Below are 17,604 nucleotides of genomic sequence, written 5' to 3'. Positions count from 1 at the left end.
CACATGACTTGGTAAAGCCATTGGTGTCATTCAAAAGTGCAACTTGTCCTGCAAAAACAAGCGCTCACATGGCCATTTTGACCAAAAGATAAAAAAGTTATGGCTCTGGGAAGAAGGGGAGAAAAAATGAAAATGCAAAACCAAAAATACCTCTGATCGTTAAGGGGTTAAGAGGCATTACTAGCTTTAACATAAGTGACATGTCCACAATATATGCCACAAATAGATGCAGGGCCCACTATCTTAAAAATGGGGCAAACTCACGCCACTGTGAGTGAAAAACTTCCCATGCATGAGTTCCACAAATTACTGAGAAAGCAAAGAAATATATGGAGTGATACTTTGTTTATGATAACCCACCTAACCCACCTCTCTATTCACACCTCCATTCGCAAGATACTGTAGTTGGGAGTTTTGAATATTGTCAAACAAGTTAGGCAACAACTATGAGAACCCAACACTGTCCTGTTATCAGTGCATGCCTAATACTTTATAAACTAGTATTGGAGTTCCAGAAATTGAGGAGCATGCGCAAGAGAGAGTTCCTTTTGCATGACATGTCCTATTTGTTAAGCGTACAGGTTTTTTACATTCAATAGCTGCTTCATTTGGACTATAATCTTGGAAGCATGACCTGAGATATTCCTTTGAAATGTCCTTGAAGCCTACCTAATAAGTATGGGATGTGAACCAAATCCACAATTCTCATTCCATTATGAATGCCTGTGAAGATTATCCAGTGTAATATACTAAACCATTTGGCACTGAATGACGGCAGTTAAGAACAAGATCTAATTAAAGAATGTAGATGAAACGTTCATTCAACGAAGGCATGACAAGTCATCATTTCTGTCGACATTTCCCAATAAAACACATCATTTCTAGATTACAGCATGGAAATGCAAACTTTGGCACAGCTGATGCCAGTGGTTTTCTGGCTGGTATGCTCAATATGGAATAGAAAAGAATTGTGTAATGATTCAAGCTCTGTACATTATTAATATACTTTATCAAGCAGGCAAGGACTGATCCTTCATACATTAGTATAGTGGCTGAAGCCCACAGAAACAGAACAAGAGAATATGGAATGGGGGAAATAATGTAAAAGCCACCAGCCATCACAGCTCTATGATGAGCCTTTTGAGAACAAGCGGACAATCTAATAGATAATTACCTTGTAATGTCTTCAAATCCTGTTCCGTCCAGATGTCTCTGGATCCTCTGAATTCCAAGAGGCTGAATTTCACTGACCACCATATTAGGACACCCAAGTGATGGGTGTCTCAATATGGAAACTGCTGGTGTTACCAGCCTCTTGCACGGTACCACCAGCGGAACACCATAGCACCACACACACACAAACGCACATACACTGTATACGCTGTACGCACCACACACACACTGTATACACCGTAGGCACCATACAAACACACACACAGTATACGCCGTACACAGCCTCTTGCACGGAACCACCAGTGGAACACCGTCATGAACACTCCGCCGCCGAGATCAGCCGAACGATTCACTGACTGCCGCCATCTTTGTACAGGAGGAGCGCATGCACAGTTTTAATGTGACAGCCATGATCTTTCTGCACAAAGATGGTGGTGGTCTGATTTACTGCGCCTGCATGAATTCCATGCAGGTGCAGTGAATAATTTGGCTGATCCCGGCGGCTGATGTGTGACGTGTCTACAGGCAGAGGAAACCGGTCACATTAAAGGGGTTTTCCCGCAAACAAAATTTCATTTTAAAAATTGTCTGTGTCTGACGTGTACAGAGCATACCATATCTCCTGGGCAGGGGAGGAAGTAAAAGATAATACTGACATTAAAGCAGGGGATCACAGAGGATTCATTTTATGTGTAAAATATTTCAATGAGTGTTTTTAAACAATATTTTATCTCACACAATATATCCTTTGTGATCTCCTGCTGTAATGTCAGTATTGTCTTTTGCTTCCTTCCCTGCCCAGGAGCTGTGGTATAGACAGGTCAAAGAAGAGAACACAGACAGGAAAAGTCAGCACATGGGGAAAGAGAGAGTGGATAGGTGGGTGAGCACATGGAGAAGAGATTCTCAATACTGCGAAGCCTGCCCCCATCGTGACATTACCACCCTCCCGATGCGATAGCATCCGGCCTTCATCTAGTTTGTCATATTTGGTTTCTGCTGCAGGGGCTCTCTGTTCTCTGTATTAACCCTAGCACAGATGCAATATTGATAATTGGAAGAGTGTTAAAAGGGTGTACCATAATTACTGTGGGCAGTCTGAGGGGCTGCTCTGTAAGATTTAGTTGAGGGCTCCAACCTGCATGTTGGATATATTTATGGGCCCTTGTAGCATTCAAAAGCCTATAAAAACATATGTGCTCACCCCCCACATATTCTACAGCATGGGGTCCTTCCTGTAAAAATATCCCTCATACTGGGTCCATCTTGTAATAATGTCCTCACCATTGTGCCTTCATGTACTAATATCCACCATCATAGCCCTCTTTTGCAATGTACCCCATGCTGGGCTCTTTCCTGGAATAATGTAGCCCATCCTGGGCCCTTTCCAATAACATTGTCCCCCATCCTGGGCCTCTTTCAGTAATAATGCCCCTCATCCTCAGACCTATACCATTCTGGTATAATGTCCCCCATCCTGAGTGCTTTCTGGCCATAATGTCCTCTGTTCTGCCGCTCTTCTCCAACACATTAAAAAAAAGAAAAAAAGATTCTTGGTACCTTCTTCCACTTTCTATGTAGAATCCTCTTCAATAGCCAGTGTAGAAGCTAGTAGCTGACTTTACCATGCCAGCTATGGGTGCTGCATGACATCATTGTCATGTGGTGCCCATGATGGGCATGCCTCTAAATGACATGTATTGCAGTGCATTGAGCTGGTGAGTCTCTGCACCGCAATACATTTCAGCTGAATGGGCAAACCAGGGCACACACAGCTGAAATAGGTGCTGACATCGGCAGGCCCCCCTCCCGCATGGGCCTGATTGCACTAGTACCCTCTGCGACTGTGGTTGTTACGCCCATGACTGTAGGTGATAAGTCACTGATCACCATGATCTAAATTTTACTTTTCTATTCCTGAGAATTGTGATTTTAAAATCTAAAAATGTCTTTGTAATTCACATACAAATGAATAAAATACGTCTGTCATGCACTTTGACACCAAATAGAGAATATACAGTATGTATCAGTCATGTCATTGAGCACAATGTAAAAGGTCGAGTAATTGATTAAACACATTGAGCGTAATCTGTGTTTCTAATGCAGCACCCAGATGTTTAAAGTAGTTCATTTGCACTTTTAATTACTGTTAACCTGTTTTATGTGTATTGATTGAGAGTAATCTTTTGCATAATTGGTTTAATTAAGCTATTTCTGCAAGCAAGCAGTTTGCTAATATAGTAAGTGTTGTCTAGAATTTACTATCTAAAAAAAGAGTGTGCTTTAGTAGACAATTTTATAACTGTGAGTCTATGCAAACCTGAACTATTGTTTTTATATTTAAGTTTTTATAATAATTTGTTATATCTAAAATTTTGGGTGACTTTGTAGTGTACTGTGATTTAGTTGCCCTTTACTCTTTTACTATAAAAAAAAACTTCAAATAGCACCTAACAAAGACATGTACACTTTTTAGTCAATTTAACTTATATCATACACCCAGGGCTGCCACTTGGAATTTCGGGGCCCCATACAGGCAAAATTTATGGGGCCCCCCTTGAGACTCCACCCAGGCTCCACCCCCAGTTCCGCCTCCACCCTAGCTCCTCCTTCACCATGCAAACCTTCCAAAATCACTCTGTGCTTTCATCGAAAAACTTCACCATGCCCTCAATCACACATTAACACCATATCACATACCTAGTCATCAGTTTTTGTTTTGACGGTATATATTGACGGTCCTAGCCAATATATAAATGTACAACAATATTCAATAAAAGTTCAGTATTCTATGTAGCATGCCAGAGAAACAAGTATATAATAAACACATATATTCAGTGTATTCGTTGTGGCCAATGAAATCCTCATAATTTCAAATAACTCTACAATCAAAAGAGTCTTATGATTAAACAAGAAAGATTGATGATATTACATCAAGCCACCTTATAAATAACAAACAGCCATGTTAGTAATAGGATTAGCACCTAATAAAAGACAAATTCAAGCGGTTAGTATGTTAATCAAATCCCAAGACAATAGAAAATGCCGCTTTGTAATACCCTTTTCTTATGATAAGCCACCCTTGCTACTAGCAGAACAAAGACATGCTCACTGAACATGACCAGCCATAATGAATGCCACTCTTGTTAACCGACGCGTATTATCACTAAGGTGACTTCATCAGGAGTGGAATAAGTCACTTTTCATAAGAAAAGGGTATTATCATTGACCCTAGTATTTCTAGTAACCCCTTTTTTTCTACTCTAAATTTAACCCTGTTTACAAAGTGGCCTTTTCTATTGTCTTGGGCTTTTGATTAACATACTAACCGCTTGTATTTGGTTAATAGGTGCCGATCTAAAATCTAATTTTATTTTCACTAAAATAACCTTTTCACCCCCAATGTTTGTTTTTCCCCAAGTGTAACATGAGAAATTGGACCCTAACAATAGTTGTACAATTTGTCCTGAGTAGGCTGATACCCCATATAGGACTACAGGCTGAGCTGCAGGTGGAGACAGTCAACATGCTGGTACTAGTCAGCACAGTCTGTGATAACTAAAAGGATAGGACTACAGGCTGAGCTGCAGGTGGAGACAATGTGCCTACTAATCTTGGCACTGGAGATCTGTCCCCCTGGGCCCTGGCTCACCCCATCAGCCCCCTGGCTCCCCCCATCATCAGCCGGGCCTCCTGGGTCCCCCCCATCATCAGCGGGGCCCCTCATACCCCCCGTGAACAGCCAGGCCCCTGGGTCCCCCCATCATCAGCTGGGCCCCTGGGTCCCCCAGACCCCCCCACGGACAGCCGGGTGGGCCCCTGGGTGACCCCCCACGGACAGCCGGGCGGGCCCCTGGGAGACCCCCCACATACAGCTGGGTGGGCCCCAGGGTGACCCCCCATGGACAGCCGGGCCCCTGGGTCCCCCCCATCATCAGTTGGGCCCCTGGGTCCCCCAGGCCCCCCACAGACAGCAGGGCAGGTCCCTGGGTGACCCCCCATGGACAGCCAGGCAGGCCCCTGGGTCCCCCACCATCAGCCGGGCCCCTGGGTCCCCACAGGACCCGCAATGTCTCCCATGATCGTGCCGGGGCCCCCAAACTCCCCCCGTGATCAAACAACCGGCCCCCAGCGACGGGGTCCCCAGACTCCCCCCATGATCAGACAGGCCCCCAATGTCCCCATCCCCATGGGCCATGATCAGCAGGATGCAGCCAGGCATACAGACATAAAAAAACATTCACTTACCTGCTCGCTGGCTGTCCACCGCACCGTCACCCAGGGTCCAGGGACCGAAGTCTTCTGCTCTGCTGCAGGCCTGCAGCCGCTCCCAGTCCCACGCTGACGCCACGTGCACACCGCTCTTCTGCTTTCTCAGGAATGAGGAAGTGAAGAGGCAGCGTGTGACGTCACATGAGCCGGGGGCGGTGCTGGAGTGTGGACCATCAGACCATGGTGCACTGGGGGGGAGAGAGGAGGAGGAGCCAAGCGCTGGCCGGACCCTCCCTGCTGTCACAGACAGTGAGTGAATGTAAAACAGGCAGAGCAGGCTGAGGGGGAGGACAGGGGGCCCCGAACCACTGAAAAAATTGTAAGGGGGGCCCGGCCGGAACCCGAGCAGCGAGCGCGGACCAGACTGCAGTGCCCGGCTTGCTCATGCGCCGCAGCGGCCGCCGGGCCCGGGTGGGCCCCCCTAATCACCAGGCCCCATACAGGTGTAATGCCTGTAATGCCCTGATGGCGGCCCTGCATACACCAAGGCAGCAAACAGAAAATAATGAATCAAAACCAAAGATATGAGTTGGAGAATATGTTGATATACATGCATTGTATAGGTGCATGTTCACACTGTGGCGATTAACAAACAGAACCTGAGATATAGAGAAAAAGAGCAAAATAATCTGCTGTAAGTAAATAGTAATAGTTTATATAAATAACATAGGGTATTAGGTTGACACTATTTTGATCAAAAAAGTGTAAAAGCCATCCCACCGCAACAAGGTGTACTCAATCAGGACGGTCCTTTCTCTAGCATTAAACCTCTCTACAGTAGAAACATCATAGTGTATTGTAACAGTCTCTGGGAAAAGAGAAATGTAAGAGTCTCTGGGAAGAGAGATGTTGTACAACGCCATGTACTGAAGAGAAGGGTTTGACAGAGGTGCTTCATACAAAGTCCTACTTGTATGTTAAGTGTTACTAACCTGAATAATCTTGGCTTTCAGATGTAGGAAAGAGATGTCATCAGTTTGCCTGCCCTATGATGATAACGAGATGATACTCTTGAATATACTTGTATTCTAGTGTTTAATATAAAATTAGAATTTTTGTAGAAAAACATTGTTATTGAAGTAATTTCATCAATCTCATCTAATTTTTAAAATGTAAAGATAAAAGAAACCACAAAAGCGTGCCCATAGGGCTTTACCAGATATAATAAGTAAAAATTGAATTGTTCAGGGTACACACCCTCAGAGGTTGTGTAATGCCACAACTACTAAATATGCTCAATCCCATATACATTTGAGGGTTGAAGTATAGCAGCACAGGAACCAGGTGTTTTTTTTTCTCCCTTTTGAGATCTCCTCTTTGATTAATTTTTAAAATGTGTGATTTTCTCTTACATTCCCATTAACACTAGAAGTCCCAGAGAGGGGTCATTTAACATTTCTACCTTTGGAACCCAGAGATGAGTGGAATGACCTGAAGGATTTTATCTAACATCCTATAATCACCATCTTTTGTTATATAATTAAGGCCACTACTGTAGCACAGCAGGAGGTTGTTTTTCATTGAGTTTAACCATTTAGTTTCTAGTTAGTTCTATTCAGTTTATTGTATTTGATAATATAAAGACTATACATATTGTATTTAGTTTAGTTTTATTTGAGCAAAAAAGCACTGAAACAATTAATCATTTTTTATATATATACAGAGCTATGAGGGGCCTGTACCGCCATATAGTGCACAGTCACACAGCTGTAAGGTGTCTGTACCGACATATAGCACAGTCATTTGAGCAAAAAAGCACTGAAACAATTAATCATTTTTTATATATTTTAAATAGAGAATTAGAAATTTTAGAGCAAGGTACAGCTGTGAGTAATGACCAGAAGCATTTGTGTCTAAGTCAAGAGGACTGAAATTTCAGTGTGAAAAATATACAAAAGAACAACTGTTATTTGTCTCCATGCTTTTTATTTTTGATATAAAAATAATAAAAAAAATACAAGGAATAAAACAATTCCACACATATTTACAATAGGCTACAGTGGCGGGGCTGCATGTGTGTGAGTGGCATGTCCTTCTTGTGTGACTAGCATTTCAGCACTCACCGAGCAGTCTGTCTGCACTGTCGGAACATACCTGGCACTGCCTGGGTATGTCCCTGGTACATTTGCCACACGTGTATTTGTAGCATTCAAAACACTTCTCTCAGTTGCACAATTGTTCGTGCATCGATGGTTGACCTGACACTTCGCCCTTTTGCCTGGGCTGGGTGTGGAAGGTTGTAGCCGAAGGAGTTTCTCCTTGCGTGCCTTCTTTTCACTCACATGAGAGCCACCTAACTCTTTTGCAAGCTCAACCACGAAGTCCACCCATCTCTCCTGCACTTCAGTGCATGCCTGATAAAGAACATGTGCATTCAGTGCTGCCATGTCAATCATGTTGTAGAACATGGTGACTGGCCATCTCTGTGTTCCTGCACGCACGCTGTACTCCCGCACCATTTGGTCCATTACATCCACACCGCACTTTGTATGGTTGTATTGTGTGACCATCTTTGGCTTCCTTTTGTTGGTATCCTCAGTCTCAACCACGCTGTGCATGCTGCTGAGAATGTAGATGGCCTTCTTTCGTTTGGGTGCACACACTGTCAGTGTGGCACCAATGGTTGAAAACACCTGAGTGATGAATTCAGCGCGGTCCATCTGTCTAGCAGATTGAGGAATTTCCCGGCGACTCTTGTTTACTGTGCCGAGGATAGTGGTTTTCCGGCTAAGCAGTCATTGTGCAAGTGACAATGATGTAAAGAAATTGTACGTGGTTACAGTTCTGCCCTTGTCCATGATTGGTTCCATCAGCCTCATCACTACAGTTTCGGACAGTCTCTTCCCGCTGGGAAGACTGGGGTCCTTGCCAAGATATGGGAGGACATTGCAGATGTATTTTGATTTCAAGTCGCCAGCCACCCAAAACTTGAAGCCAAACTTGTCTGGTTTTGTTGCAATGTATTGCAGAAAACAGCAGCGAGTCTTTGACGGGAAAAGCTGTTCATCAATAGTGATGTGTCAGCCAGGGTTGTAGGATGCGATGCAGTTGGTGACAAATGATCTCCACACATCGGAGATTGCAGCAAACTTATCGATCTCCGCTCGCTCACTGCGTGAGAACATGTCATCAAAGCGTAGGTGTTGCATGATGTCTTGGAAGTGGTTTCGGGCCATTGTTGCAATGATCCTTGGGTCTGCCAGGTTTGCTGACCAGCTGTCACGTAGTGATGGGACCTTGGTCACCCCCTGCAAGATAATGACTGAAATAAATGCCATTAGTTCCGGGAGACCCATGAACCAATCCACCTGCTCTGTGTGACGTGCATGTTGAGTAGTCCATTCTTGAATGCTGCGAAGCATGTAAAGAGTGATAAAACAGAGGAAGCTCTGAAGGCGACTCCGGACACTTTGTCTGGCCTTAGCACTTGGCTCTCCATCTGTAGGGTATGATTCTATTGGGGTGAAATGGAGATGTTTCCCCACTTGTACTTCACGCCACACTGTGCCATCTTTTGCGGTCTCTGTCGGCTCACTCGCCAACTGAGCTCTCTTTTTTGGTAGAGGAGTCATCATCTGCAAGATAAATAATTTCAAATTAACATTTTGTTTTGGTTCTACTGAGACAGCCCTGACCAAAATCACTAATAATCTACTTACAGCCAAAGCAAATGGACAATATTCTATACTCCTGCTTCTAGACCTGTCCTCTGCTTTCAACACAGTTGACCACTGCCTCCTACTACAGATCCTCTCCTCCTTCGGCATCAAAGACCTAGCCCTATCCTGGATCTCCTCATACCTTTCAAACCGCATATTCAGCATCTCCCACTCCCACACTACCTCCTCATCCCACCCTCTCTCTGTTGGAGTCCCCCAAGGCTCTGCTCCTCACCCAACCGCCTCCAAGACTTCTCCCGAATAGCCTCCATCCTCTGGAATTCCCTGCCCCAACACATCCGGCTATCAACCACACTCAGATCCTTCAGATGGAACCTGAAAACCCACCTCTTCAGGAAAGCCTACAGCCTGCAATGATCCCCGCTGCCTCCTCACCACTACTGGAGCTACCGCCTCACCACCACTGGAACTGCTGTAACCCCCAACCTACTGTCTCCTTCCCCATCATCCTGTAGCATGTAAGCCCGAAAGGGCAGGGTCCTCTCTCCCCTCTGTAACAGTCTGTGAATGTTAGTTTGTTTGCTGTAAGTGATATCTGTAATCTGTATGTAACCCCTTCTCATGTACAGCACCATGGAACCAATGGTGCTATATAAATAAATAATAATAATAATAATAATAATAATAATAATAATAATAATAATAATAAATAAAAAAGATAGTCAGGAAATAAAAATAGGTAATTTGAAAAATCTAACCTGAAGACAGCTCAGAGTCCGAATCCGGTTGAAGGGTTGGTGTTGCTCAGGATCAGTTCCAATGCCTGTTGAATGATGTGCCTTCTCTGCATTTTGTTTCTTGTGAACAAAAAAGGTGAAGCAGTCACCTATCTATCCCCCACAGCAAAAAAGGACAATGCAGCTGGGGGGTGGGCAGACACACTCAGGAGCTGCTTACATTCTTTTGTTTACAATCTCTTACAAGACCTTTGTTGAGGTGGATCAACATAATTGCCCCCTGCAGATTCCTCAGGCAATGGCCACATTTACAAATGAAAGGATGCTAATTGGAGCCATCAGAGTTGTCAGTTTGGACTTAAGGTACTGTCACACTTAGCCATGTACCAGTGATCCCGACTAGCGATATGACGCGGTCAGGATCGCTGGTACATCGCTAAGTGGTCACTAGTGAGCTGCCACACAGGCAGATCTCACCAGCGACATCGCTGGGGACGGGGGTCGCTACTTACCTGTCACACCAGGCGATCCTGCGCCCGCCCGGCTCCACGCGTCGCTCGTCGTCACAGCAGGAAGCGCCGCAGGAAGCTGATGACGAGAAACAGTCCTGGACGTTCTCGCGCGATCAGCGATAACCAGCAGGGGAGCGGGTTGTAGGTAAGTATCACACAGCGATATCGCTAGCAATATCGCTATAACGTCACAAATTATAGCGATATTGCTAGCGATATCGCTTAGTGTGACAGGCCCTTAAGGATCATTTGACCCTCTTTCAGGACTTCCATTGATGATGAATAGAGCGGTATTGCATACTCTCCAAGGCATTTTAGAGCCCATTCATAGAATTGGTAGAGTTTGCAGTGGTCAGAGGCTTAGGAATCATAAATAGTGATGAGCAAACCCATGAATGTTCAGGTTCGGCCTGACTTTTAAAATGTCAGATTCAGGACCTGAACTTGACCACCAGTACCACCAAGTAAGTCAATGGGGATCAAAACTTCAGGGCCATAAAATAGCTGTAAAATGGTCAGAGTTAGTGCAAGGGGGCTGCAAAAAAGAGAAATATGGATAGGTAAATGACATAAAAGGGTTCTGTCACCATAGCAATGATGGTAAGATAGGAAGTAAATGAATAACAACATTTTTAACAGTGCCCTCACAGAGTCTGAGGCTCTGGCAGTCCAGTTAAAAATTTCACCCAAAGAGCATGGTTTCACATTTCCTCTGCAGAAGCTGATAACAAATTTCACACACAGAGCATATTTTCACATTTCCAAAAGTGAAGCTGATTAAAAATTTCACCCATACAATGGGACACACAGGTATGATTGCAGAGTACAAACAGTAACATAGTAACATAGTTTTGAAGGCTGAAGGAAGACCTTATGTCCATCTAGTTCAGCCTATTTTTAGTGCAGCTGTTCTCCCACAGGCACAGGGTACAAAGTACACAAGGCAGTTTAAAGGCACAGTACTCACACAGATATATGTTGCAAAGTACACAATGGCTTTTGGCACAGTAATCCCACACATTTGGGTTGCAGAGTACAAATAGTGGCTTTTGGCAAAGTGCTTCCATAGATATGAGTTGTAGAGTACACACAGCGGCTTTTTTGCAGAGTGCGCAGTAAGAATCTGTCGCTCACTCCAGCTGCATATTATCCTTACACTAATAGGAGCAGAATGATAGTGGCACTGTCTAAGTAAATATAGCAAAAAAGTTGTAAACCTATATGTATTAATCCTCTAAGGTAAGGTTAAGCCAAACACCAATTACCTTCAGTCACATATTTGGTTCATTAAAGCCTCCCGTTGTGCAATCACAGTGTCACATGGGCTATCACATTACGATACCAATAAGTAAGAAACATGTAGAAAAAGGAGTTCTTCAAACAGATCACAAAGGTATTGAGAAGTATAGATCAGGATTGAATTACATGAAAAACATCCTAAACTTCGAACGTCCATTGGAAACTTTTAAATCCAGTATAACAAATGCAAATAATATGGCACAATTACAAGCCTGATAACCATCATGATAACCCTAACTGTCAACTCGTCCCACAAAAATAAGACTTCACATGACTCTGTGGATCAAAATATGGAAAAATAAAAGCTTTCAAAATGTGGTGATGCAAAAACTATTTTTTGCAATAAAAAGCAGCTTTTAGCGTGTGAGAGCTGCCAAACATAAAAACCCGCTATAAATAGTAAATCAAACTCCCCTTTATCACCCCCTTAGTTAGGAAAAAATAATAATATTGAAAAAAGTATTTTTTTCTATTTTCCCATTAGGGTTAGGGCTAGGGCTAGGGTTAGGGCTAAAGTTAGGGCGAGGGTTAGGGTTGAGATTAGGGTTAGGGGTGTGTTGGGGTTAGGGTTGGAGTTAGAATTAGGAGATTTCCACTGTTCAGGCACATCAAGGGCTCTCCAAACGTGACATTGCGTCTGATCTCAATATCAGCCAATTCTGCGTTGAAAAAGTCAAACAGTACTCCTTCCCTTCCAAGCTCTGCCATGCGCCCAAACAGTGTTTTACCCCCACATATGGGAGTAAAGGGGTTAAATACAGATAGATTGGTCATAAACTTAGGCTTGCTATTGCATTTTTGTTTTTATGAACAATGTTATTTACTGCAAAGAATAAGATACCTTACGCCTTCTATTTCTAATTCCATAAGCACCATCATGGCACATGTTCTTAAATTTCATATAACAGAGGCTTATGATTCAAAAGAAGGCAGATTAGCATATTTTAAGGCAAGCTGTTTTGTATCTGTGCTCCACTAAAAGCTATTTACTGTACCTAGAGCTGTGTGCTTTGTAATTTAATTTGCATGGAAACAAAGACTAAAGTAGATTTAGCATGAAGAAGACAAGTTTAGCAATACTGAGATTATTGTCTGTTGGATATAAACCTCTTGCAAACAAACAGTCACAGTAGCAAAATCAGATTTGCTGATAAACTCCACAATGCTGAATTGCCTCAAATGTCTCCCAAGAGGTAGAGTGACATACGGAGATCTGAAGTCGTAATTAACTTATCTCACTGCTTTACACTCCAAATGTGTCACTTGGAAAAGTACCTCAGTTTGTTAGACTAATATCTTTATAGAAGTAATGCTTTGTAAGGAAAGAAAATAAAGGCCCCGTTACACATAACGATGTCCCAGCGATCCCACCAACGATCCGACATGATGTGATCTCTGGGACATCGTTAGGCTGATCGCCGGTGAGCTGTCACAAGACAGCCCCTCCAGCGGTCAGGACCAGCGATGCTGGACGCTGGTTTCTAATGTAAACATCGGGAATCCAGGAGCCGTGGCTCTTGGATACCCGCTGTTTACCTTGGAAACCAGCGTACACGCTGGTTTCCAAGGTAAACATCGGGTATTTAAGAGCCGTGCGGCCCCTGGATACCCGATGTTTACATTAGAAATCAGTGTCCAGCATCACCAATTGCTGTTCTCTCGCTGCCACATGCAGCGATGCGTGCTGGGCAGCGGAAGACCAGCGATAAAACGGCCCAGGCCGATTAAGCACGATCAGCGATACCCGGCAGGGGGGCGGTCGCTGATCCCCATCACACACAGCGATCTTGCTGGCGAGATCGCTGTAGCATCACAAAATCAGCAATCTCGCTAGCGAGATCGCTGTGTGTGATGGGCTTTTAGAGTCATCATCATTGAGGTCTAACTGGAATTTAAAATGTTGATATCATGACACTGACTTCCAGTATGGCACTAAAGAGCTTGTATCATCAACATGACACCTGTCCATTGGTCCCATTAGGGCATTTCATGTGAAAGTGGTCGCTTAGGGGTCTTCAACTTTGACAAGAGCAAACTGCCATTGCTAAAAGTCCTAGTTTTGCTCTACAAAACTTGGCTAACAATGTTCTACATGGGTTCCCAATCTTTTTAACATTTGTAACAATTTACTATGACTTCCTCGCAGTGGCAAAAATACTGTATAAGGCTAGTTTCACACTAGTGTTACAGGGCGCAGTGCACGCTAAGCTCTTCCCTGGCCACGCCCCCTCCGGTCAGCTCCTCCTCTGATCGCATGATGCTGCATGCGATCAGCATACCCTATATTTAGCATTGGGTATGCTGGTTCACTTTTGTCGGCGCATCCACCCTTTTGGCGCTGCACCGACGTGCGCCAAACGCACTGTGTTGCATTTTTGTGCGCTCGGCGCAGAGCCAAAAGGGCGGATGCGACGGCAAAAGTGTGCCAGCGTGTGACCAGCATACCCAACGCTAAATATAGGGTATGCTGATCGCAAATAGCGTCATGCAATCAGAGGAGGAGCTGACCGGAGGGGGAGCGGCCGGGGGCAGAGCTTAGTGGCGGCTGTCTTGTATGAAACTAGCCTAAATTTCATCCTATGATAAAAATTAAGAAACCAATATTCAACAAGACTAATCTTTTTGTTCCTAAAATAAGTAGTGGATGAAGTCAGAGGTAGACGATGATGTTGGCCATTATTGTAGATCAAACCAAAAACTGTATCTATGGTTAATTTCTGGCAGCAACTATCAGCTACTGAAGATGAAACATAATTGCGTTTTCTACTTTTTGACCAAATACACTTTCAAAATCTTTAGCATTTCTTTTTTTTTCCAGCACCCTGTGGAAGCCGATCAACTGGATCTGAAGGAACTGTGTTATCACCGAACTATCCTAAAAACTACAGCGTGGGCCATAACTGCGTATTTTCTGTAGCTGTTCCTAAAGAGTTTGGTGAGTAAATTGCATGAGATAATCACTGTGATCTCTTTTCTCCTTCGATGTTAATGGGTCAATATAAGTAAGAATATAACTAAAGGAAGTCACAAGGCTTTAACAGGTTCATATTTTAAGTTAATATGGTACATTAAGTTAGGTTCGGTAAAATGAAAAGGGATCTGAATGTTGCAGCTGTAAGAAAAATTAAATTTGATGGTCAAACCTGTAGATTTTGATGGGACCATTCTAATGGGACCAAGTGATGGGAATCATGTATGGGGTCATTCAACTTTCTTAAAACAGATGATGTTGGGGGCAAAAAAATGGACATCTTAATATCTGGTCATTTTGTTCTCCTGCAAGGTAAGATGTTGCCAGAGGTTTTGGCCCATGATTCATCTTCCAATCATGAGAATGCATGCACCTTCAACCAAGCTAATCATGCATATGTAGGGAGGGGTCAGAAGAGAAAAAGAAGCTGTCGGTTAAGCAAGAATATGGTTTACAGCTAAATTATACGGTCAAATTAAGGCTGGTTTCACATTTGCGTTTTTTTTCACGGTAATTTAGCGCTAAATAGCGCATGCGTTTTTTTTCCTATACTTTGCATGGGATGCGCGTATGTGCGCTTACACATGCGTTTGTACGCGTTTTACCGCGCATGCGTTTTTTTGCGGTATGCGCTCGGCGCACAAAATGCAACTTGTTGCATTTTTTGTGCGTCCGATTTGCCTCAAAAAACCGCATGCGCGCACAATGCGTTTTTTTACAGCAAGACACCCATTATAAGTCTATGGTGAGCATATGTGCGCATTGGCATGCTTATGTATGCGTTTTTTTGCACATGCGTTTTTTTTTTACCATTAGTTTAGACAATGGAATTTAGGGGTTTGGGTAAAGTTAGGGTTAGTTAAGGGGGTTTAGGGTTAGGGTTAGGGTCAGGGTTAGGGTTAGGGTTAGGGTCAGGGTTAGGGTTAAGTATGGTTTGGTTAAGGGTTAGGGTCAGGGTTAGGGTTAGGGTTAGGGTCAGGTTTAGGGTTAAGTATGGTTTGGTTAAGGGTTAGGGTTAGGGTTAGGGTCAGGGTTAGGGTCAGGGTTAGGGTTAGGGTTAGGGTCAGGGTTAGGGTCAGGGTTAGGGTTAAGTATGGTTTGGTTAAGGGTTAGGGTTAGGGTTAGGGTCAGGGTTAGGGTTAGGGTTAGGGTTAGGGTCAGGGTTAGGGTTAGGGTTAGGGTTAGGGTCAGGGTTAGAATCATAGAATCATAGAATCGTAGAGTTGGAAGGGACCTCCTGGGCCATCTGGTCCAACCCCCTGCTCAAAGCAGGATTCGCTAAATCATCCCAGTCAGATGTCTGTCCAGCCTCTGTTTGAAGACTTCCATTGAAGGAGAACTCACCACTTCTCGTGGCAGCCTGTTCCACTCATTGATCACTCTAACTGTCAAAAAGTTTTTTCTAATATCTAATCTGTGTCTCCTCCCATTCAGTTTCATCCCATTGCTTCTAGTCTTTCCTTGTGCAAATGAGAATAAAGTTGATCCTTCTGCAATGTGACAGCCCTTTAGATATTTGTAGACAGCTATTAAGTCTCCTCTCAGTCTTCTCTTTTGCAAACTAAACATTCCCAAATCCTGCAACCTTTCCTCATAAGACAGGGTTTGCAGACCGGTCACCATTCTGGTCGCTCTTTTCTGAACTTGCTCCAGTTTGTTGATGTCTTTTTTAAAATGTGGTGCCCAAAACTGGACACAATATTCCAGATGAGGTCTGACCAAAGAGGAGTAGAGGGAAATAATGACTTCACGTGATCTAGACTGTATGCTTCTGTTAATACATCCTAGAATTGCATTTGCCTTTTTTGCTGCTGCATCACACTGTTGACTCATATTCAGTCTGTGATCTATTAGTATACCCAAGTCTTTTTCACATGTGCTGTCACTTAGCCCTATTCCTCCCATTCTATATATGCTTTTTCCATTTTTATTGCCCAGATGTAGTACTTTGCATTTCTCCCTGTTAAAAACCATTCTGTTTGTTGCTGCCCACTTCTCCAGTTTATTTAAATCTTTTTGAATCCTCTCTCTCTCTTCTCTAGTATTAGCTATCCCTCCTAGCTTTGTGTCATCAGCAAATTTAATCAGTTTACCCTCAATGCCTTCATCTAAATCAGTGATAAAGATGTTGAACAATACAGGGCCCAGGACAGAGCCCTGTGGTACCCCACTTGAGACATTCTTCCAACTGGATGTGCAGCCATTTACGACCACTCTTTGGGTCCGATCTCTAAGCCAGTTATGAATCCACCTAACAGTTGCCTTGTCCATTCCATACTTAATCATTTTTTCAATAAGGATTGTATGAGAGACTTTGTCAAATGCTTTGCTGAAGTCAAGATATACTATATCTACAGCATTTCCTTGATCCACCCAATCAGTGATACCGTCATAGAAGGAAATTAAGTTAGTCTGACATGACTTATTAGTTACAAACCCATGCTGACTCTGTTTAATCACTTCATTCTTATCCAGGTATTGACATACATGTTGTTTAATAATTTGTTCAAAGATCTTTCCTGGTATAGAAGTCAGACTCACCGGCCTATAGTTACCTGGGTCCACCTTCTTCCCCTTTTTGAAGATAGGAACAACATTTGCTCTTCTCCAGTCTTCTGGCACTTCTCCTGTTCTCCAAGAATTTTCAAAGATTATAGAGAGGGGTTCAAAAATTTCTTCTGCTATCTCCTTCAGTACTCTGGGGTGTAATTCATCTGGACCTGGAGACTTGAATTCATTTAGGCTAGCTAAGTGTTTCCTCACTATCTTTCTGTTTATAGATATCCTGGATTCTTCTATTCCCTTAATAGGACAGTGAATAACAGTTGATGTTACATTTCCTTTCTGAGAGAAAACAGATGCAAAATAGGAATTTAAAAGTTCAGCCTTCTCAACATCCTGTCTTACCATTTCTTAGGGTTAAGTATGGTTTGGTTAAGGGTTAGGGTCAGGGTTAGGGTTAGGGTTAGGGTTAGGGTTAGGGTCAGGGTTAGGGTTAGGGTTAGGGTCAGGGTTAGGGT

The 17,604-nt window shown here is 43.5% G+C and overlaps 1 protein-coding gene across 8 annotated transcripts in view; it reads left to right on the top strand.

Moving 5' to 3' along the window:
- Positions 1–17,604, top strand: part of CSMD3 (CUB and Sushi multiple domains 3) — a 1,871,449-nt gene that overhangs the window by 1,295,020 nt on the left and 558,825 nt on the right. For all 8 annotated transcript variants that reach the window (XM_073590214.1, XM_073590213.1, XM_073590210.1 and 5 more), the window contains one exon: positions 14,432–14,548. In XM_073590214.1, the coding sequence (XP_073446315.1) occupies positions 14,432–14,548 (117 nt within the window). The remainder of the gene's footprint in view (positions 1–14,431; positions 14,549–17,604) is intronic.

Source organism: Dendrobates tinctorius, unplaced genomic scaffold, assembly GCF_039654945.1.
Source record: "Dendrobates tinctorius isolate UK_male_01 unplaced genomic scaffold, ASM3965494v1 ptg000116l, whole genome shotgun sequence".
In the NCBI taxonomy this organism is placed as follows: domain Eukaryota; kingdom Metazoa; phylum Chordata; class Amphibia; order Anura; family Dendrobatidae; genus Dendrobates; species Dendrobates tinctorius.
This window is presented reverse-complemented; position numbering and strand designations above follow the sequence as displayed.